Source organism: Stegostoma tigrinum, chromosome 35, assembly GCF_030684315.1.
Source record: "Stegostoma tigrinum isolate sSteTig4 chromosome 35, sSteTig4.hap1, whole genome shotgun sequence".
NCBI classification, from domain to species: domain Eukaryota; kingdom Metazoa; phylum Chordata; class Chondrichthyes; order Orectolobiformes; family Stegostomatidae; genus Stegostoma; species Stegostoma tigrinum.
Genome location: NC_081388.1, coordinates 16704623 through 16727416, shown reverse-complemented (window position 1 = coordinate 16727416; position 22794 = coordinate 16704623). Strand labels below are relative to the sequence as shown.

The window sequence follows — 22794 nt, the reverse complement described above, 5'->3', positions numbered from 1 at the left end:
ACACACTCACACACACATACACACACACATACATATACACATACACATACACACAGTCACACACACACATACATATACATACACACACAGTCACGCAATACACACACACACATAGTCTCTCTCTCACACACTCACACGCACATACACACACACACATATACACATACACACACACTCACACACACATACACACACATACATATACACACGTACATATACACATACATACACACAGTCACGCAATACACACACATAGTCTCTCTCTCACACACCCACACACACATATACACATACACACACACACTCTCACACACACACACTCACTCACACACACACACTCACACACACACATACACATACACACTCACTCACACACACACACTCACACACACACACACACACACACACTCACTCACACACACACACTCACACACACACATACACATACACACGTACATATACACATACACATGCACACACTCTCACACACACATACATACATACACACACACATACACATGCACACACGCACGCACACACATACACACACACACACATACATACATACACACACACATACACATGCACGCGTGCATACACACACATACACACACATGCACGTGCACACACACACACACACACACACACACATACATACATACACACAGTCACGCAATACACACACACATAGTCTCTCACACACACACCCCCACACACACACACGCACAGTCTGAGGTTATCATGAAGGATTCCCTTCTGAACCTTTCACTTCACCTGAGGAATGGTGACCCTGAGCTTAAACTACCATAGTTGTCTATCTCTAATGAGAGGGCAGCCCTGTAGTCCTGTGGGACTATGGCAATCTTTAAAATACACAAGAAATTCTGAATTTTGCATTGGTTTAGGAATTTTAGTAGTTGCATCCTTTTCAACGTTAGATCGGTAGAAATGGTTAAGGTTTTTCTAAATTGACATGGGAAGGCCAAAACCAAGGCATGGTGGAGGAGAAAAAAAAAGCCATTATAAAGCACCCCTCCACAACAGTAAAATCTCAAATCACTTTACAACAAATGAAGTACTTTTAAAGTGTTGGTGGAGGTGATGACCTAGTGCTATTGTTGTTACGTTATTAGTGCAGAGACTCTGGTGATGGTCTGGGGACCCGTGTTCAAATTCTTCCATTGCAGTTGATGGAATTTGAATTCAATAATAATCTGGAAACAATAGTCTAATGATGACCTATGAAACCATTGCCGATTGTCAGGAAAAACCTATCTGATTCAGGGAAGGAAATCTGCTAGCCTATATGTGACTCCAAGCCCACAGCAATGTGGTTGACTCTTATTTGCGTCCTAAGCAATAAATGCTGGCCTAGCTGGTGATGCTCACATCCTATGAATGAATAAAAAAATGCTATTGTATTGCAGAAAACACTGCCGTTGTTTTCTACATAGCATGCTCCCAAACAGCACAGATAACAAATGGGTATTCCTTTATCATGAGATAACACAGTGTGGAGCTGGAGGAACAGAGCAGGCCAGGCAGCATCAGAGGAGCGGAAATGTCAACTTGCCTGTTCCCCTGATGCTGCTTAGCCTGCTGTGTTCCTCCAGCTCCACACTGTGTTATCTCTGATTCCAGCATCTGCAGTTCTTACTATCTGTTCCTTTATCATGATTTTGCTTGAGGGATGACTACTAGCCAGGACATAGGGGAGAACACTCCAGCTTTTCTTCGACATATTGCAATGTGATCTTTAATGTGAGAAGGACTCAGAGGGGTATCTCATGTTGCAAACACAACATTCTGACTTGGACCACTGAGCTACAACTGAAGGCAGAGGAGAAAAGCCAACTTCTCAATGTTTATCCTCTGTAAGATTTTGTTATTACTGTTTGTATAAGATATAGAGAAACATATTACACCATGAGTTTTCTTCCCTGTTCCTTGCAGTACTGAGTTGATTGCTGGCTGGACTGGCACTGGGAGCGGCGTTTACAAGGAATCTTGTCATCACCTCTGCCCCCATATCCTTATACAATAGTAGCTTCTGAGTTCATAAAGGCTTCCCTCAGGCCAGATACGAACCAGAAATAAAAACTGGGACTCCTGTGTAATTTCTTTGAAGACGTAACAAAAAAGATTGACGAGGACAGACTACCTGTACTGTAGTAAAGTTTTTAGGCTCTGCATTGTAGACTAATTAGTAAAGTTAGATCACACGGGATTCAGAGAGAAGTTGCCAATTAGATGCAAAATTGGCTTGACAGTGGAAGACAAAGGGTAGTGGCAGAGGGTCACGTTTCTGACTTGATGCCTGTGACTAGCGGTGTTCTGCAGGGATTGGCACGGGGTCCACTTTTGTTTGTCACTTATATAAACAATTTGGATGAGAATTTAGGAGGCATGGTTAGTATGTTTGTGGATGAACATCAAAATTGCTGAAGAAGGCTATCTAAGATTACAAAGGGTTCTTGATCAATTGGGCCAGTGGGCTGAGGAGATGCAGGTGGAGTTTAATTTAAATAAATGCAACATATTGCATTTTGGTAAAATAAACCAGGACAGGACTTATATAGTTAATGGTACTGTTGTCGAACAGAGAGACCAAGAGGTTCTGATGCATACATCTTTGAATGTTGCATCACAGTCAGACAGGATGGTTAAGAAGGCACATAGCATGCTGGCCTTCATTGCTCAGACATTTGAGTATAGGAATTGGGAACATCATATTAACATTGTACAGGACATTGATGAGGCCTCTTCTGGATCACTGTGTGCAGTTCTGGTCACCCAGAATAGTAAGGATTTTATTAAATTTGAGAGGATTCCTGGGACTAGAGGCTTTGAGTTATAAGGAGAGTCTGAATAGGCTGGGACTTTTTTTCACTGGAGTTTGAGGGGTGATCGTATAGAAGTTTATAAAGCCATGAGGACATAGAAAAGGTGGATAGCAAAGATCTTTTTCCCTAGGATGGGGAGTTCAAAGCTAAGGAGCATATGTTTAAGGTGAGAGGGGTAAGATTTAAAAGTGACGTGAAAAGTGGCTTTTACACACATAGGCTGGTTTGTGTGTGGAATGACCTGCCGGAGGACGCGGTAGATGCAGATAAAGTAACAACATTTAAAAAACATTTGGACAGGTTCATAAACAGGAGAGGTTTTGAGAAATATGGGCCAGATGCAGGCAAATGGGACTAGTTTAGTTTGGGAAACTTGGTCAGCATGGATGAGTTGGACTGAAAGGTTTGTTTCCATGCTAAATGACTCTCTGAATATAATTCTGTATATTTAATGTTAGGCTGGCAAAATTCTTGAAGAAACCCATTTGGATACCTTGCAGAAATTAAAACCTTAGCATGTTAAAATTGAGGAGGCACTTTAGGCATTATAAAGATTGAGAAAAACAGTAGAATTTACCTTTCTAATTTTAGGTCACAGATGGCATGTGTGGAAAAGAGTTGTTTTCTGGAATAATATTTTTTAAACTGTTAATCTTGAGTTGAAATCCAGTCAGGTCTCACTTGTCCCAGCTCTAAGGGTCATTGATAATGTGAACGTCAACCACTTCAATCCAGTGGAACAAAACAGCCCCGAAATCAGATAATTGTGACAATGCAGAAGGAGGCTGTTTGGTTCATGTCACCTAAACCAGCTTTCTGAGCATTTTAACTTAGTGCCAAGCTCCTGCGTTTCTCTATAACCCTGCACATTGATCCCATCTAAATGATCACCTGGTTCCAATTCCAATGCACCAAATCACCTTACACCCATTATATTTCCAGGCAGTCCATTCGGAAACAAAAGCACTTTCTGTGTGAAAAACTTTCTCTCTCACCTCACATTTTCTTCTGTTGCAAAATACCTGAAAATGATACTGTCTCATTTTCGACCTTTTTGGGAGTGGGAACAATATCACCACTTTACCCTGTCTCAAACTCCCATGATTTTAAAATCTGCAATCAAATCTCCCCTAAGACTTCTCTCCTCCAATAAAATGGTACAACTTCTCCAAAATATCTGCATGACTGAAGCTTCTCATCTCTGGAACCACTCCCATGAATTTCTGCTAGATTCTGTCCAATGCATTCACATTTAAGCAGGAACAGGAAACTGAGTAGGATGATCAGCAATGACCATATTGAATAGAGGAACAGGCTCGGAGGGCCGAATGGCCTATGTCTATTCCGATTTGCTATGTTTCTAAGCGTTATCGACTTGTTCTTAAAGCATGGTGCCCAGAACTGTACACAATATTCCAGCGGAGGTCTAACTAGCATCCTACATAAGCTCAGTATATACACTCTCCTTGTGTATCCCTATGCCTTGATTAAAAGGAAAGGTCATCGCAGTCCCAGTCCCTCATTAGAGAGAGATGATTGGTGGTGAGTTTCATATGGGGGTCACCAGACCTGAGGGGAGGGGTAGGTTTGGAAGGCAGTACCCTCATGGGGACCTGAGCTGTTTTTGAACCCACGCTGTCTGCATCAGTCTTCAGTGCAAACCAGCTGTCCAGAGGTTCTGATGAAGAGTCACCAGAAGCAAAGCATTAACTCGGCTTTCTGTCCACTCATGCTGCCAGACCTGCTGAGTTTCACCAGGAATTTCTGTTTATGGCCCAGTAAACTGAGCTGATTGACCCCTATTAAAAGGTATTGTTAGCGACTGCAGTTTGCAATCTCACTTCCATCTCATCTTGTGCATCTCAACCAGTCCCAATGCTTTAACACTGTTAACTACAGGCACTTTATCCAAAACCTCCTCCCTAAGCACTGCTAGGACAGTGTTTGTCCCTTTGTTACCACGGTCATGGCATCATTTGCCTCATTCATTTCACAAGGGCGAGGGAAGCGAAAGAAATAACAGACCTTATATTTATGTAGCAACTTTACTCAATGTTGTAATGTTCCAAATACTTTCACAGCCTGCAATGTGTAGTCACTTTGTAGTGTGGTGTTGGTGAAGTAATAAATATTGACTGACGCTGGATAAAATTCACTTGCTCTTCTTTGAATCATGCCACAGGATCTTTATATAGACTCGAGAGAGCATCTTGGTTTAATTCTGAAAATGATGCAGTGCTCCCTCAGAAACATTACTGACAGCACCGTGGCTCACTGGTTAGCACTGCTGCCTCACAGCGCCAGGGACCCGGGTTCAATTCCACCCTCGGGTGGCTGTCTGTGTGGAGTTTGCACATTCTGCCCGTGTTTGCGTGGGTTTCCTCCAGGTGTTCCTATTTCCTCCCACAGTCCACAGATGTGCAGGTTAGGGTGGATTGGCCAAGCTAAATTGCCCGTAGTGTTCTGGGATGTGCAGATTAGGTGGGTTATAGGGGGACAGGTCTGGATGGGGTGCTCTGTGGTTTGGTGTGGACTTGTTGGGCCTAAGGGCCTGTTTCCAAACTGCAGGGATTCTATGATGATAAAGTTTCTAAATTAATGTTACATTGAAAATATTCCAAGCAGAACTCAAGATTTTCCTAGCCTTTTTAAGAGGAGGCAGTTACACAGTGGTATCGTGAGTTGTAACCCAGATACCCAGGCTAATGTTCTGGGGGTATGGATTCACATCCACCATAGTAGATGGTGAAGTATGAACTCAGTTAAAATTAATAATTACAAAAGCTGCCTTAATGGTAACTGTGCCAAATGCCAATAAAAGGAACTTCCATCTGGTTTTGTCAGAAGGGAATTTGTCATCCTTACCTGGTCTGGCCTACACATGACTCCAGACCCACATCAATGTGATTAACTTTCAACTGCCTCCAAAATGGCCTTGCCAAGTCACTCAATTCCAGGACAGTTAGGAACCATAGAATCCCTACCGTGTGGAAGCAGGCCATTCAGCCCATCAAGTCCACACTGACCCTCCAAACAGCATCCCAATCAGACCCAACCCCCTAATCTACACAGGTAACCCTGCGTTTCTCATGGCTAATCCACGTAGCCCGAACATCCCTGGACACCATGGGTGATTTAGCATGGCCAGTCCACCCTAACCTGCACATTTTTGGACTGTGAGAGGAAACCAGAGCACTACAAAGAAACCCGCACAGGCACGGGGAGAATGAACAAACTCCACGCAGACAGACCTGAAGGTGGAATCAAACCCAGGTCCCTGTCACCGTCAGGCAGCAGTGCTAACCACTAAGCCACTGTGCCACCAAATGAGAGATAAATGCTGGGCCAGCCAATGATGCACAGATTCTGTGAATGAAAGAAAAGCCACAGTATTGTTTATTTTTCTAACACATCATCAAATCTTCTCCTGACAGGATGGACCTCTGGCAAAAGAGAGATGAGGAAATTATCCACCAGGCATATCAGTTAACATCTAAAACTTATTGACTGTGGAAACTACATCTTTCAGGTTCCAGGTTTAGAAATGTTTGGATTGAAAAGTGCTCTTTGCTCATTAAATCCAAACACATTTCAGACTGTACTTGGGCTAATTACTTTGATAGAGAACAAAGACATCCTGCATCACTATCAAGGGTTCAAAGTACAAGTTATTCCGACCAGATGGAGAAACTTCTCGTTATCTCATTTGTAAACAATTGGCTTCTTATCCTGACACTGTCTCCCAATGTTATCAAATTTAAAATTTTGTTTCATATAATTTGTCCTTTACTGAAGTTTCCTTATGTCCGATCTCCTGGGTAACAGCCAGCCTAAGGGTGAACTCATTAGTGACTTGGTTTAGGTCATTAAGTCCATTCCTTGACATATTGGAACTGACTGAATTCTACTACTTGTAAGGTCCTCCAGACTGTGACAGAGAAGCGCTTCAGGAGTATGCTAAACTTGTTAAGGAACTTACACCAACATTTTACGAACTTGATGGCCATCTGATGATGTAGTGGATGAATGGCCCATGTATGCATCCGACCTGGAAGGTTCCAAGTTTATAGACCATCTGTGCTGATTCACCCAGGGCTGTAGCATCGATAACAGTGCCCTTAAGTGTCCCTGGGTAAGGACTGTCTGAGTTTACCATGAAGGTCCTGCCTTGATCTCATCCCTCACCTGAGATGTGGTGACCCTCAGATTAAATAACTACCTGACATCTCTCTCTAATAAGAGAGCAGCCCTATGGTCCCCTGGGACTATAGCGACTTGACTTAAATAATAGGCACCTTATGAAATGGCAGATTAAAACTTGGAGCCCTTTAAGGATTGGATACTGTTATGGGACACACAGTTCAAGAAGAGCTGAGTGGTCTTCTTTATCCATGTAAATGTCATGATGAGGGATAGGTTCGCTCAGGTAGCCTAGTTGCCAGTTTGTGATTCAGAGTGATGCCAATAGTGCGGGTTCAAGGTTACCATGAAAGAGTGTCTTTCTCAGCCTCTTCCCTCACCTCAGGCATGGTGATCCTCATGGCAAACCATCATCAATCACCTCTCACTGATGAGAGAGCAGCCAATGATCTAGTAGGACTGTGGTGACTTTACCTATATCCGATGATCCTGAAATAAAGAAAAATGATTATAGTTTTTGTAACAAAACCAGGCTTTGAATCAAATTTATCTCAACGATTTTAACAAAGTTAATTCTGAGTAACAGCGGCGCCTTTCTCACTTAAAATAACGTGAACAAAATTCTGTGTGCATCACAACGAGATAATCAACAGCAGATTCAATCCACTAATCACACTTTACAAAAACTGCTTAATAAGGATGCATTTCTCATCAATCACATAATTTCTGCCCATCACATTTCAAGGGATACTCTCACATCTGTGTCTTAGGCTTCTAAAAGAATGAAGAAGTAAATGGAAACCATTAGTCAACCATATACTATACCAGAGCTATATCCTCTGAACTGACCAGTACCTTGGGGTGGTGTGTTCCAATACACTGAGAGACCAAAAATGTGGCAACATGCACTTTTACCTGCATTTGTAGTCTAGAGGCATGGAGAATGGTGGTAGAAGCTCCAATATCCTTGCCATCTCAAGACAGAGTTGAGGATGAATTTCTTCTCTCAGAGGGTTCAAAGTCTTTGGAACTCCTTGCCACAGAGAGCTGTGGGGGCAGAGTCCATGTGTATATTAAGGCTAACATAGGTAGATTCTTCATCAGTCAGAGAATCAAAGGCTCTCGGGAAAGGGCAAGAAAGTGAACTTGGGGAATATCAGATCAGCCATGATGCTATTGAATGCTTGACGGGCCAAATGGCCTGCTCCAGCTTCTATTTCTTACGGTCTTAAAGCTGACCGAAATTCGCTCCCATTCTCACTATCTGTCATCGGTATGCTGGGCAAATTTACAAGTGTGTGATGAACTTGGCCATCAAATCGTGGAGTGGACTTGAACCTGAACATTCCAGCCTAGACGATACCCATATGACCTCAATAAACAATATCCGCTTCAATGCGGTTAAGATTGATGATATTCACCCTCATTTTACCATCTGCCCTAATTATGCAACATTTTCTCCTTATTAAAAGTTAGTATTTTATGACTTACTTCCAACAACATCATGGAAAATCAGTTTAGAAATTCTAGACAAATGAGACAATGATAATCACTAGCACAGTCATTTCTAAATCCCTCCATGAATCTCAGTTATACAAAGTGTCAATTGTATCCAGGTTCCACAACATGTTCATTTTTCAATTTCGTAAAAGTCACACACTAGCAGCAAAGAAATATTTTCAGCCAAGCCCCGATTTAAATCTTTAATGGCTTTTATTTCTCACTGGGACTCCCAGCTCTCCCTGCAGCTGAAACCCCTCTTGAATACCTTGTGAAATCCTACTAATCTTCCAACCAAGTTGTGCAGGAGATCTCTCCCCATTGTGGGAAGTCCAGGATGTGGTTGATCACCATCACTAGTGTTCAGAGATTCTTTAGATTTGGCTTGGCATCATCACCTTGCATTTATTCCGAATGCAGAGTCACCTGAGGGAATTGCAGCAGCAGTTGAAGGGAGCACCGACATTCACAATGTGGCTTTAAGGGAGACAGAGCTGCAGTCCTGATCTACCCATCAGCATTCATAGAGGCTTTTGCAGAAAGTGCTAAGAATGGGCACCGAATATGCTTGAAGGCAAGCAGGTAAAAGGTGTCATCCAGAATATAAGAAGAAGGCCACAAATTGGCTGTCTCTTTTACAACAGTGACTACATTTCAAATTGTGCAGAGATAATGGGAACTGCAGATGCTGGATAATCCAAGATAACAAAGTGTGGGGCTGGATGAACACAGAGGCCAAGCAGCATCTCAGGAGCACAAAAGCTGATGTTTCGGGCCTAGACCCTTCATCCTCCTCTCTGATGAAGGGTCTAGGCCTGAAACGTCAGCTTTTGTGCTCCTGAGATGCTGCTTGGCCTGCTGTGTTCATCCAGCTCCACACTTTGTTATCTTATTTCAAATTGTGCAGTTCTGATTACCTCACTAAAGGAAGAATGTGATTGCACAGAGGAGATTCATCGGGATGCTGTCTGGCTTTGAGCAGTTTAGCAAAGATGAGAGGGTGGCTTGGTTCATGTTGTACTCTTTAGAGCAGAGAAGGCTGAGAGGGGACCTCAATAAAGTATGTGATTCTGAGGAGCATGGACACACTAGACAGAATTCAACAGTCCCCCTTAGACACAAACAAGGGAACACAATTTTATGGTGAGCGGCATGAGGTTTTGAGAGGATTTGAGGAAATCTATTTTCATCCAGAGGGCAGTGTATTGCCTTGGAAGGTCTTTACTTGGATGAGCACTTGAAATGGCACAACATTCAAGTCCATAGGCCAAGTGCTAGAAAGTGGCACTAGCGTAGATTTAGATTAGTTTTTGTCAGCGCAGGCTTGATAGGCCAAAGGGCCTCATCCATACCATGTGATTCAATGAAATGTATTTAATTGCCTGAAAAATGCTCTGGTGTATCTAAAGTGGTAAGTGGTGCTATGGGAATGAAAATTCTTTACTTTCAATTTGTGTGCCTTCTTGTGTTCCTCCTCTTTGGTGCAGGGGTCAGAATGGCCTGCCCATTTCACAGTCTGCTCATTCTCATGGGGATACGTGGGGATTACTGATTTTCACTCCTGAATTCTTGAGACACATCTCCCAGTGCAGGAAGACCTGTGCTGGGACAGCTCATTGGATTAAAAGGGAAAAGTGAGGTGAGTCTCACTCTGAGTAAGTGAGGCTTGGTAAGTTTGGTTTGTATCTTAATGTCAGCCTGTGCAGTTCCAAATTGACCTTTTTGTTTTCTTTTAAAGGTGCTTCTGGCCACTGCTGGCTTATCGTCCCAATACCTCCCCCATCGCTAAATAGTTTATGCTGTACTATTTTGAGGTTCGAGAGGAAAGCTGCACAATCCAGTCGCCGTTTACCAAAACACTTTCCTTTCCAGGGATGCTGTTGCATTTCACTGTCAGGGAGTCGGTGAGCCACTCAGAAAAGACACTAACCTGTCTCTCAATAAGGCTGAAAAAGTTGGAGAATTAAGAAAATGTTGACTGTAGTTTGGCTAATAGCACGCATTTTGCCTTGCGTCACGAGGTCCTGAGTTCAAGCCCCATTCCAGAGCTTCATCACAGGATCAAATCTGATAACCCTCAGCAGGACTGATGTGCTGCCCTGTTGGAGGTGCTATCCTGGGATGAAATGTTAAACTGAGGTCTCAGGTGGGAGGTCTTCAAGCACAGGGAATAGCGTTCCTGCCTCAGAGTCTAGAAGGTCTGATTTTGGGTGTTACTCTTGTTGAACACGGAAGAATACTTATAACATAACCAGAGGTACTGATGTCCAACTTGCAAATCTTTCCAACAGTGTCAGGCGGTAAGAGTGAGAGAATCTCATAGTCACCCACTCTTGGTGTGGAGTGGTACCCCTAAAGCTATAGCCTGTAGCTTCAGACAGTGACCTGTTCTAGGAGAAACAAGCCATGGAAACAGATACAAGCAGGTGCTTTATTTAACTCAAGTAAGTCATCTCCCTGTTAAAGATCCCAAGTTTCACTTGTGTTCTTTGGGGACGGAAATCTGCCAGCCTTAGCTGGCCTGGCCTACAGGTGACTGCAGGGCCATGCAATGTAGTTGGTTCTTAACTGCCCCCTGAAATGGCTGAGAAAGCCACTCAGTTCAAGGGCAATTGGGGCGAGTAATACGATGGCCTTTCTGGGAACATCCACATCCCATGAAAATGTAAACACAGGGAAAATATCCACTCCATTCTATTTGCAGCACTAGACTTCTCTTTTCAAACAAATTGAAGGTAAATTTTCCCAGAACTGAAAGATAAACATAAAGAGGCTTTTTGTGGTACTTCCAGGATCACTGCGATTCCACCCTTTTGTATTTACAACTTCACTCATAGGATTTAAATATAGGTGCAGCTATTATTATATATAGATATAAGTTCTGCATTTTTCAGGCATACGCATGATGTGTGCAGCACAGAAACAGGCAATTTGGCTCAACTGTTCAGTATCTGTGTTCCTGTCCCACACAAGCCTCCTCCCTCCCTTTCCTCACCCTATCTGCAATATAATTTATTATTTTCCCTATATTCTCTCTTCTGTTGTTTTCCCTATTTTCTCCTTACTTGCATCTACGCTGTTCACTTAAACTAGTGTCTGCGGCAGGGAGTTTCACATTCTAACCAGTCCCCAGATAAAGACCCTTCTCTCTTGATGCCAGAAAGGAGCAGAAAAGATTCACGAGAGTTCTTCAGGGACAGGGACCTTCAGTCAAGAAGGTAGATTGGAGGATGTCGGCCAGTTTTCCTGGGAGAGGTGAAGGCTGGGAAGAGTTTTTATAGTGGTATTCAAAAAGGGGTCCATGCAGAGTAAGTAGGAAAAGATCTGTGCCCAGCTGCAGGAGGGTTGAGAATGAGGTGGCACCAATTTCAGGTTATTAGCAAAAGAAGCAATGGCGATGCGTGGAAAATTAATTAGTGACCATCTGAGACCAATGACGACCGTCTAAACCGTCTGGTGGAATCTTCTTTTCTGAGTCATTCCATCTGCCCAATCTCTGTCCCATCCCCATTCTGTCACGGATAAAGCAAATAGCTCAGTGAAGAAACAGTCAGAGTTGTAAGGATACTGCTGCATTTACATTGCCTCAGATGACATAGCTTGTGACATCACAAAGCTATGTTCGCACAGTTTAAGTAACCTCAAACTTAAACAAGACGCAATTCAACTGAACTGTAATGTACACTAAAGCTAGGTATAAATACCTTCCTACTCCACTAAACCTATAGAATAATGTAGCTTACTTTTATGCACGGAGGTGATTTTTCATTTTGGGAATAAACAGACATCCAAGTAGTTAGTGATAGCAATTGGGTCAGTAAACAGTGATAATCGAGTCAATTGATGGAGGATGCTTCAAAAAGCAGTGATGCTTTTCCACTGGCCCTGGTTGTTCTGGATCTTGCCCCATGGGTAAAGCAGGAGACTGTACAATGGCTGATGTCTCGCATCGAGGGGTTGAAGCCATCAGGTGGGGCAGAGCTGAAGGTCAAGATGGTCGATCAGTCGGATAGCAAAGGTGTGGTCTTGCTGATTGGAGCCACCTTGGATAGGCTGCTGCGTGGAGCGGAGGAGGTAGCGCTGATGAAAGTCTATGGGGACGGGAACTTCAAGCCCTTCAAGTACAGCGACAGGCAGAACTTCCGGGAAGCGGAAGCCCAACTGCTCACTACGGCTGAAATGCTGTACATTATCAAATTCATCCTGGACAATCTGCGGTCTAAAGATGAAGAGTTCATACCTGGTCATCCCAACACCAAACTCCTCCCTGGAAAACCTATTTTCCCAGAGCTGTGGGGTGCCAAACTTCTCACCAAAATGTACCCGATGCACAATCGAGAAGAGCTAGAGAACCTGAAAGAGCAATGGAAGAAACACTCTTACATCATCAGCCAACCCGTTCAAGCTTTGAGAAACTATTTTGGTGAATCGGTTGCATTGTACTTTGGCTTCCTTGGCTACTTCACATGGGGTCTTGCATTTCGAACTCTTTTGGAACTCTTCTTCTACGTCACCAACCTGAAAGACTCTGGCGGGTGCGTTATTTGTGCCCTGTACAATATCATTTGGTCTACCGTGTTCCTGGAGGGATGGAAACGTCGCAGCGCAGAGCTGACGTTTAAATGGGGGACCCTCCGGCAGATGGAGGGCTTCGAGCAGGTCAGGGCTGGCTTTGAGGAGAAACTAGGCTTGCAGCAGGCCACTGTCATAAAGGACACTTCAATACTCAAGCAGCAACGCAACATGAAGATATTGATCAAGTCAATGCCATTCTTAATTGGCTGCTTGACCGTCACTTCCTTCCTCATAATGACATACCTAGACATGGACCAAAAGGCTCAAGAATATGACCTGCAGGAGCAAACAGTCCAGAGCTTGCTGTTAACGTATGTCCCTATACTTGTGTACAGTGCTATTGTGGAGGCACTTAACAAGGTGTACCTTATTTTAGCCAAAGCCTTGACTGAAAGGGAGAACCATCGCTTAGCTTCCACCCATGAAAGCTATTTGTTGGCCAAGGTCCTTATCTTCTACCTAATCAACAATTTTGCAATTCACTATTACTTTGCCTTCTACCTGAGAGATATGAAACGATTGGCGGACACCCTGTCTGCTCAGCTCCTGGTTCACCAGTTCATGGGACAGTTTTTCGACACTATCGTCCCCTACTGGTTGACACAGCTCAAGTTAATGAAGCTGGACAAAATACTTTCGCCTGCAGCCAATATTGGGCTCCAGCTGATCGAAAAGGAAGCCAACCTCAGGGATTCATCAGACAGCCTGCTGGAGGAATACCTGGAGCTCTTCATAAAGTTTGGCTACGTGACCCTCTTTTCCAGTGCCTACCCACTCGCTGGCTCCTTCAGCTTCCTGAACAACGTCTTGGGAATCAAGTTGGAAAGTATGAAATTTAGCGAGGTTTTACAGAGGCAGTTCCCAGTCCCATCTGCTAACATAGGAGCCTGGCAGATGGCGTTTGAGTATCTCACCACACTGGCGATCATAACCAACTGTGGACTCATCAGCTTGTCACCAGAGTTCAGGCAACTATTTTCCGACCTCCCTGACCTTCACTATTTCTTACTTGCAGTGGCAATCGAGCATGGTTTTTTGGGTATGCAGAAGTTTGTTCGCCTGGCCATCCCTGAGGTACCGAGTGATATCGCCATCAAGCTGGACAGAATTGAGCAAGAATGCAGGAGGGCTATCTTCCATGATGAATCCTGTCGATGAGGCTCTTCGAGAAGAGAAGCAAAGACAGACGTAGTTCACCAATGCTCATGCAACCACCTCAAGCCAGATTTCCTGACTAACCCCTTTGACCGATGGATGACTTTCACAGCTTTAGAATGTACAATTCCTTTACCTGAATGCCCAACTGCTGTTCAACAGATTACTAAGCAATCCAACTTATCTAGTAAAGTGAGCAAAAAGTGTTATGTGTCTTTTGTCTACATTTTCTCTCTCCCTCCTGCAAGCGCCAAGTTAACTCTCTCAAAGATTTAGTGGTGCTGGATTTTCCTCCTGCTTTACACTCCAGGTCAGGTGAGGGTTGGTAAGCATGGAACTACTCAGCTCCACTGCTGAGTCTAATCCTGTCGCTAGTGCATCTGGTCTTTTCAACCAAGATTTAACCAGTAGCAATCAAGGGAACTCTAATGGAGTTATCCTTCCCCCGAGGCACCCTGAAAAGCTAATCCTGCTTGCAGTTTTCCCATGCTAATAGAGGCCAAGCCGGTCGGTGAGATACAAAGCAAGACACAAGCTTTCTTTTTGTGGAGAGCAGTGACTGATTTCCACAGTGCTACACATGCTCAAAGACAATTAACATCGATTGTGCCTCTAAACCGTAGAGCCGACACTGTTAAACGATTGTTAATGTAATCAACCAGACATGAACACTCCACAACTGACACGCAACCCAGACTAACAATCAAACCATGAAGCTTCTAGGATTTTCAATGATGACCCTGCACCACCCTTTTAAGCTTCCGAGTGCATGCATGTGCTGTGAGGAAAGTCTGGAGTTCAAGATCATATGCCAACCCTAACCACCAGGAAAAAAAAACAGTTAATATGTGACAATGTTGCAGCATGTATTTCATTCCATAGCAGATTAAAAGGTGATCTGAAGTGTTTCGGAAGATTGATGAATGTGAAAAGGAAGAGAGAGAGATTCCCCTTTGATTGGGGAATCCAGAACAACAGAGCATAACTTTAAAATCAGGTCAAGGTTATCCAAGGATACTATTGGATAGCCCTTCTCCATGTAAACAGGACAGCACAGTGGTGAACACTGTTACCTCATAGCACAAGGATCTCAGGTTCAATTCCACGCTCAGGTGACTGTCTGTGTGGAAGGAGATCACATCCTGATTTCATACTCCGTTTACAGTTCTGTTTCTATAATATGTACAGAAGTTGAATATACAGGACCTCACAAACATGGTTTATAATTGAGGATGGGAGCCACCCTGGCAGGAAGGGGACCCTGAAAGTTCCAGCTTAAACTGACTCCATTGGGATTGTGTAGTTCTGAAGAAACCACAGACATGCACTTTTGGAAGGAATTCAACTGAAAAATATCCAAAATCAGGACTGCTTGGTCTCACACCCTCCCACAATCTAAAGGCAACCAAGGTTCTGATGAAGAGTCATCTAGGCTTGAAACGTTAGTTTGCTGTCTCTCCTCAGATGCTGCCTGACCTGTTGGGATCTCCAGCATTTTTTTGTTTTCTGTACAGATTCCAGCAACTACAGTAATTTGCTCCTATAAGGCTACTTTTAGTTGCCTGGTTGAAACCAATAAAACAACTGTTTATCACCTACTTCAACAAGTGTTGAAGTGACAGTGCACTCTTCCAGAAAAGACACGAGGCAGATGATATGGACCTGTAGGTAATTAGAAAGTCTTCCTTCAAGAAACAGAGGAAGGAGATTGGATTGGCATTTATCATGTTGTTAACACTGTGTCAGATCTCCTAAAATAACACAGTTAAAACAAGTATTTACAAATGAGTTGGAAAATTGGAATGGACAATGTATTATCAAACATGCTAGTCATGTTGAAAGCTAGAAATTTAAACCATGTTCTTTTAAGACTTGAAGCAAACAAATGGCATTTCTATTTGCTTCGGTCACATGCATACCTGTGGTTATTCAAGTTTAAATCTGCACAAAGTTCTCTATAAACACCTTGTATTTGTCTTGTAAGAATTGAGCAAGAATTTCTGGGCAGCACGGTGGCTCAGTGGTTAGCACTGCTGCCTCACAGATCCAGGGACCTGGGTTTAATCCCACCCTCGGGCAACTGCCTGTGTGGAGTTTGCACATTCTCCTTGTGTCAGTGTGGGTTTCCTCCCCAAGATGTGAAGGTTAGGTGGATTGGCCATGCTAAAGTGCCCATAGTGCCCAGAGTTGTTTAGGTTAGGTGAGTTAGACATGGGAAACGTAGGGGGATGGGTCTGGATGGGATGCTCTTCAGAGGGGAGATTTGGATTTGTTGGACCAAATGGCCTGTTTCCACATAATAGGAGTTGTATGGTTTACAATGGAAAGTAGCCATTCAGCCTGCCATGTCTGTACTAGCATTCCATCACAGCTGGTTAGCTAGTCCATAACCCCTCTTCACTGCAGCTCTGGAATTTACTTTTTCCCCTCAGATGGGAATCCAATTCCCAGTTTGAAAGCCACAAATGAATTTCCCCTGCCACAATCTCAGGCAGTACATTCCAGATCCTGGCCACCTGTTGCACAAAACTGTTCTTCCTCATGTCACCTCTACTTCCTATGCTAGTCGTCTTACGTTAATGTCAGAAAATCTCTACAGTGCAGGTATAGGCCATTGGGCACATTAGGTCTGCACTGACCCTCAGTACAGCATCCCATCCTATCCCCATAATCTCACATTTCCCATAGTTAACCCTTGAGCTGCTCCTGATCTGATCACACAACCTGAGCATAGTGGCCTCACCCTTGATCCAAGTACACAATAGAACTGCACACCACAGGACAATTTCCCAAGGCCACTCCACCTAGCCTGCACATCTTTGGACTGTGGGAGGAAACCAGAGCACCTGGAGGAAACCCGCACTGACACAGGGAGATTGTGCAAAACTCCACACAGACAGTCGTGCAAAGCTGAAAGTGAACCATGGCCTGTGATATTATGGGACAGTAGTGCTAATCACTAAACAATTGTGCTGCACCCCTGTGTCCTCCAGTTCCCAGCCTTTCTGGCAAAGAGATCAGTTTCTCCTAGCTACTCCAAACAGGAGGTCCTATGGATCAATGGGTAGCATCTCTGCCTCTGAACTGGAAGCTCTGGGTCTGAGTCCCATTCTAGAACATGATGGACAAGGAAGGTGCATTTGTGATAGGGTGAAACAGGTTATGTATCAACCTTAAATCTTTCCAACCCATGCCAATGGGCAGTGGTGAGAGCAGGTGAGGTTCCTGGTCAACTGTGTGGTGGAAAGAACAGGCCAGTCTCTACCATTGTTGGAGCAGGGACAGAAATCACGGGCCTTTGAGCTACTCTTAATCTCTTCACCCAGCCTGAGTATAGTGGCCTCACCCCTGGTCCAAGTACTCAATGGGACACCCGAGAGCATTGGCCCCTGATATACCACTCCCCTTTTGCGACCCAGTCATGACAATCCATAACTACAATGTGAATTTAAAGTGCAGGTTTGCCTCTGGGTGAACTATTTCATCACAAACAGCGTCCCTGCTTTTACTTGCAAAGTACACATATTCATGTATTTTCCATGTAATTTGGGTAAACAGCATCGCCAGACATTTTTTAAAATTCATGTTCAGGACATAGCAATGCCAACATTTTACACAGTCATTGAATCTTACAGTCCAGAAGGCTATTCAGCCCACTATAACTCTGCTAGCTCTTCGGTAGAGCTATCCTATTGGTTCAATTACTCTGCTCTTTCTCTATAGAGCTTTTAATGGGAATTTTATCAGAGTCCATTTCAGCCCATAGTTGCCAATGTATTGAAACGGTGGTACTTGATATTAGTGATCAGTCCATTTCTGAAACTGCCAGACACATTTCATAGGATATAATTCTCTGCTACTGTACTGTACTTGTATAGGTCAATCATAAACCTTTTAGTTTGCTTAGGTTAGCAGTGGTAAAGGGTCCGATTGCTCAGTGCTTGGACACTATACCAGCATGCTGGCATATGTTGCGCAGCACAGCAGCTCAGTTGCAGCATCTCAACAGACTCAACAAAGCCATTCAAGTCAGCCTTGCTCCCCACCAGAAGCTACCTTCCTTTTTTTTGTGCAAGGCAGGCCCAAAAGCATTGACTAGCATATAATCTCGGGTTTTTATGTTTGACAAGTGAGTTAATTCCATTTGATTGGTTTGTCCAGTTTGCCTTGTCTCCTGAAGATGACTGTGTTTGTGGTACTAGAGCATTCTGTGCCAAAGCCAAGTAGACATTCTATATAAGTGAGTATCAACAAGATAACAAAGAGTGAAGCTGGATGAACACAGCAGGCCAAGCAGCATCTTAGGAGCACAAAAGCTGACATTTCAGGCCTAGACCCTTCCATTTCTGATGAATGGTCTAGGCCCGAAATGTCAGCTTTTGTGCTCCTAAGATGCTGTTTGGCCTGCTGTGTTCATCCAGCCCTCCACTCTATAATCTCGGATTCTCCAGCATCTGCAGTTCCTGTTATCTCTGAGTTTCAACAAGCTTCCTCCACCGGGGCACCATCCAGTTCCTGTTAACCAGGCCCACCAGATTGAGTCCAAGTCCCTGTCAAAGGTTCCCTAGCAAGTGTGGGATGTGAAAGATGTGCTCTGGATATTTTGCTGTTGTTATACTGACCAGCCTCGTGGTTATTCACACACTTCCAGCAAAATTAACTGGACACGTCCTGCCAATGGGAATCCTGGATCAACCTTTCAACTGCCCAAACCAGAGGCAGAGGCCAGTTGGAGCATTCTGAGATTAGTACATACTAGGTGAGCCAGTACATATCAGGGTTGAATCTCACATCCACAGTGTCTTGGTTTCTTGTTTGTTAGGGCTCAGCAGCACACTAATCAATCAGCGCAAATTGCTACTGGGTAATTAATCTTCAGATTGCAGCCCAATTTTGTGCTTAGTTCCGTAAGATACTCTGAGATATACCAGACTGTGTCCTACTCCTCGAAAGACAGGATAGGCTGGGACTTATTCTAGTGGAGCATAGGAGGTTGGGAAGTGACCTTACAGAAGTTTATAAAATCATCAGGGGTATAGATAGAGTTAATGGGAGGTATCTTTTCCCCAGGGTGGGGGATTTCAAGACTAGGAGGCACATTTTTAAGGTGACAGGGGAGAGATTTAAAAAAGACATGAGGCACAAATGTGTTACACAACGAGTAGTTTGCATGTGGAACGAACTTTCTGAGCAAGTAGTGGATGTGGGCAGAGTTACAACATTTAAAAAACTCTTAAATAAGCACATGAATAGGAAAGATGTGGAGGGATATGGGCCAGGAGCAGGCAGATGGGATTAGTTTAATTTGGGATTGTGTTCAGCATGGACTGTTTGTACTAAAGGATCTGTTTCTGTGCTGAGTCACTGTATGACTCTAGAAAGTCTAGACATGATCATTTTAAAGTCTTTGTCGTCGTGTAACGATTTACTCCTTATGTAAAACTAAGTGTCCTCCCACTTAAAAGTAGTGACTGCAGAAGGTCAGAGGAAAGTTAAGTACCTTCAAGTCATGTTTGCATTGGGACAATAATTTTTTTGACAAAGCAAAGTAATAAATTGCAATAAAGTATCCAAAATAAATTCTGGCTGAAAAGTGATGTTTTGTCAGCAGTAAGGTTTTAGGAGAATTCATCATCAAATAGTTCCTTGGGGTATTTTGTAGGACAAGTGCAAATGTATTAAGTGCCATGGTGAAGATTCAGCGTTGCCTCCATTCCTATTTAGAAAGTTAATATTGTGCATTTATGTAAATAAAAATTCCGTATTCAACATCACAGATTTATTCTGCATTGAGAAAGAGAACATTATGATCATGATTGACCATTCATGTTGTCCCAGCAACTGGATGATTTCACGCATAATTTACACAATCGATTACCATTGTGATAGAGTGGGCTGGATTAAATTCTTTGCTATAATTTACTGGTTCACAATTTAGGAATAATCATGCAGCTGTATAAATTTTTAAGACCATAAACAGAAAGAGGAATATCGATGAAATTTTATGAAGAGACTGCAATGGATATATATGGAAAACTATATACATGTCTGTTCACGTGGATGTATATCAGTAGATCTTGACCTTGCATTTCCCACTGTGAGAAAGCTGTTTGCTCACTTATGTAGCTTCCTACCTAGTTCATCCAGTGCTTTGTCACCCCACTCTCTCCCAACCCCGTTATGATGCTGTAGACATCTATCTAGATTTCCTAGAGGTAATAGGAACTGCAGATGCTGGAGAAACCAAAATAACAAGGCGTGGAGCTGGATGAACACAGCAGGCCAAGCCGATGAAGGGTCTAGGCCCAAAATGTCAGCCTTTGCACTCCTAAGATGCTGCTTGGCCTGCTGTGTTCATCCAGCTCCACACCTTGTTATCTAGATTTCCTAGTAACTGTCCCAGTCCTTGTCTTCTCTGTTCCTCTAAGAAAACAGACAAAGCCTTGGTAAACCATCACACCCAAGAAGATGGCACCTCCTGACAGTGTTACAGTAGAGTGTTAGCCAGGATCATGTGCTCACGTATTCAGAATAGGACATGACCCTCAGCCTGCTGATTCAATGCAGAGTTTTACCACTGAGGCACATCTGACTCTGGGGCAGCTGGAGTGTGGTCAGACATGGGGTGTATGTCAACATGTCACATTTACTCTTTTAAAATTTATTTGCATTACTCAAAGTACAAATTTATTCACAAAGTTTGAAGCAAACATTTCATGGCGATGGAAATGCCAATAATCAGTATGAGTCTGTCTTGTGAATTTTGTTTTAAGGTTCCACTGAGAGATGAGTTGTCTGATTAACAGGATTTTTACATCACATTGGGAATGCCTTTCAATTGAAGCAGGAAATGGCGTTAAACCAACTGGTTCAACAAAGATGTGTGCTGGCATGCTCAATTCCTTACAGCCCGATCTTTCAGGTAAGTATGTTCCTCATTCTGTTATTGAATTCTCTGCCTTACTTCCAAGATGGCAGCGTCCACACAGTAGATAGTGTTCAGCTTCTGAGCCCGTCCGCAATCACCTCTTCTTCTTTCTCATCATTTTCACTCTCTTTTTGCTTTTCGTCACCTTCTGACATTATGAGGAAGACGGAATGGTGCTTGGTGGGTCATCAGCTGTGGTGGAGGGGGCGCCCAGAGCTGGGATCCCTGGCTGCAGCGGGCCTGAAGCACAGGGACTCCTCGAGGCCCGTGATACCTCTCACAAGTCTTAGAGCTGTGTCTGGAGGCTCCTGGTATGGAAGGTGAACTCTCCTCATGTAATTTCTTTTTGTAACTCAAAATGATTGTAGCAATAGAACATTTTTTGCTGTACCTTTCTTGATATATGCGACAGGAAATGATTCATAAGCATAACCTCAACAAGGACGGCTGTGAGTTGATCTGCTTCATATACCCACTCTCTCAGTTCTGCTATCCTGATGAGCAGGAGATGCACAAGAGGAAACCCATCTACTTATCATTGACTTTAATGGGAAGGTTTGCATTGATATTGTACATTTTTCTGGTATGTTTGTAAGTGTACTCACGACTGCAAAGAAGAAAACACAGCAACCTATGAGCGCAGAGAAAGGTCCCACAAGCAGGAAATCTACTTAGATAACGATGGTGGTTAAGGGATAAATGTTGATAGAACCCACCTCTTCATGTAGTTTCATGGGGTCTTTTGTTTTCAGCTGACAGTGCAGGCTATCATGGTATACCACCTAATGCAAAAGATGACACCTCTAACAGAGTAGTGCTCAGTCAAGTGTTAGCCAAGATCGTGTGGTCCCATGTCCAGTGGAGGACTATGAACGCTCAACCTGCTGATTCAGTGGTGAGACTTACCACAAAGACACAGCTAACTCTGAGACTGTTTGTGTGTGAGAGAGAGACAGTCCTACGAAGCCTGGGGAAATTCCTAATTAATCTTCTAATGGAGCTTGGTTAAAGACAGAAAAAAACTGTAGATGCTGGAATCCAAGGTAGACACACAGGAGGCTGGAAGAACACAGCAGGCCAGGCAGTATCTGGAGGAAAATAGCAGTCAACATTTTGGGTGTTACCCTTCTTCAGGACAGGATGTAGGGGGAGGGGAAAGCTGCAGATATAAAGTGGGGGAAGGGTTGGAGGCAGAAAAGTGGTGATAGGTGGACACTGGTGATAGGTACGACCTGGTTGGTCGATGGGAGGGATGGATCTGGTTGGTGGCTGGATTGAAGGGTCAGAAGGTGGATTGGAGGGAGGAGGTGGGGCTAGAAGGGGGGGGTGCGTGGGTGGGAAGTTTATTTGAATTGGGTAATCCAATGTTCAGTCTTCCAGGCTGTAGAGTGCCCAGGCAGTGGATAAGGTCTTGTTCTTCAAATCTAATGTCTTGTTCTGAGTCGCTGTGTCACTGGAGGAGGCTGAGGGCAGTCATGCCGGAGGGTGACCAGGAGGCTAGGTTGGACATTACAGGCCAGGAGGAGATGCTCAGTGAAATGATCACCTAGTCTACATTTGGTCACACCGAAGTAGGGAAGACCACCAGATGCAATAGGCTAGGTTGGAGGAGATGCAAGTGAAGCTCTGTCTCACTTGGAAGGGCTGTTTAGG

At 43.7% G+C, this 22794-nt stretch overlaps 1 protein-coding gene and 1 long non-coding RNA gene across 2 annotated transcripts in view; both read left to right on the top strand.

The window, feature by feature from the left end:
* The window catches only part of LOC125447568 (uncharacterized), a 32936-nt gene extending 11859 nt beyond the window's left edge, over nucleotides 1-21077 (top strand). The window contains exon 3 of the long non-coding RNA XR_007246569.2: nucleotides 20987-21077. This is a non-coding gene — a long non-coding RNA (uncharacterized LOC125447568). The remainder of the gene's footprint in view (nucleotides 1-20986) is intronic.
* Nucleotides 7589-14216, top strand: LOC132206297 (anoctamin-10-like; the record flags this gene model as incomplete). The annotated part of the gene is made up of 2 exons (XM_059639888.1): nucleotides 7589-7684; nucleotides 12405-14216. Coding segments are annotated over 2 exons (1908 nt in total), but the record flags the coding sequence as incomplete, so codon positions are not given.
* Nucleotides 21078-22794: the final 1717 nt, after the last annotated feature.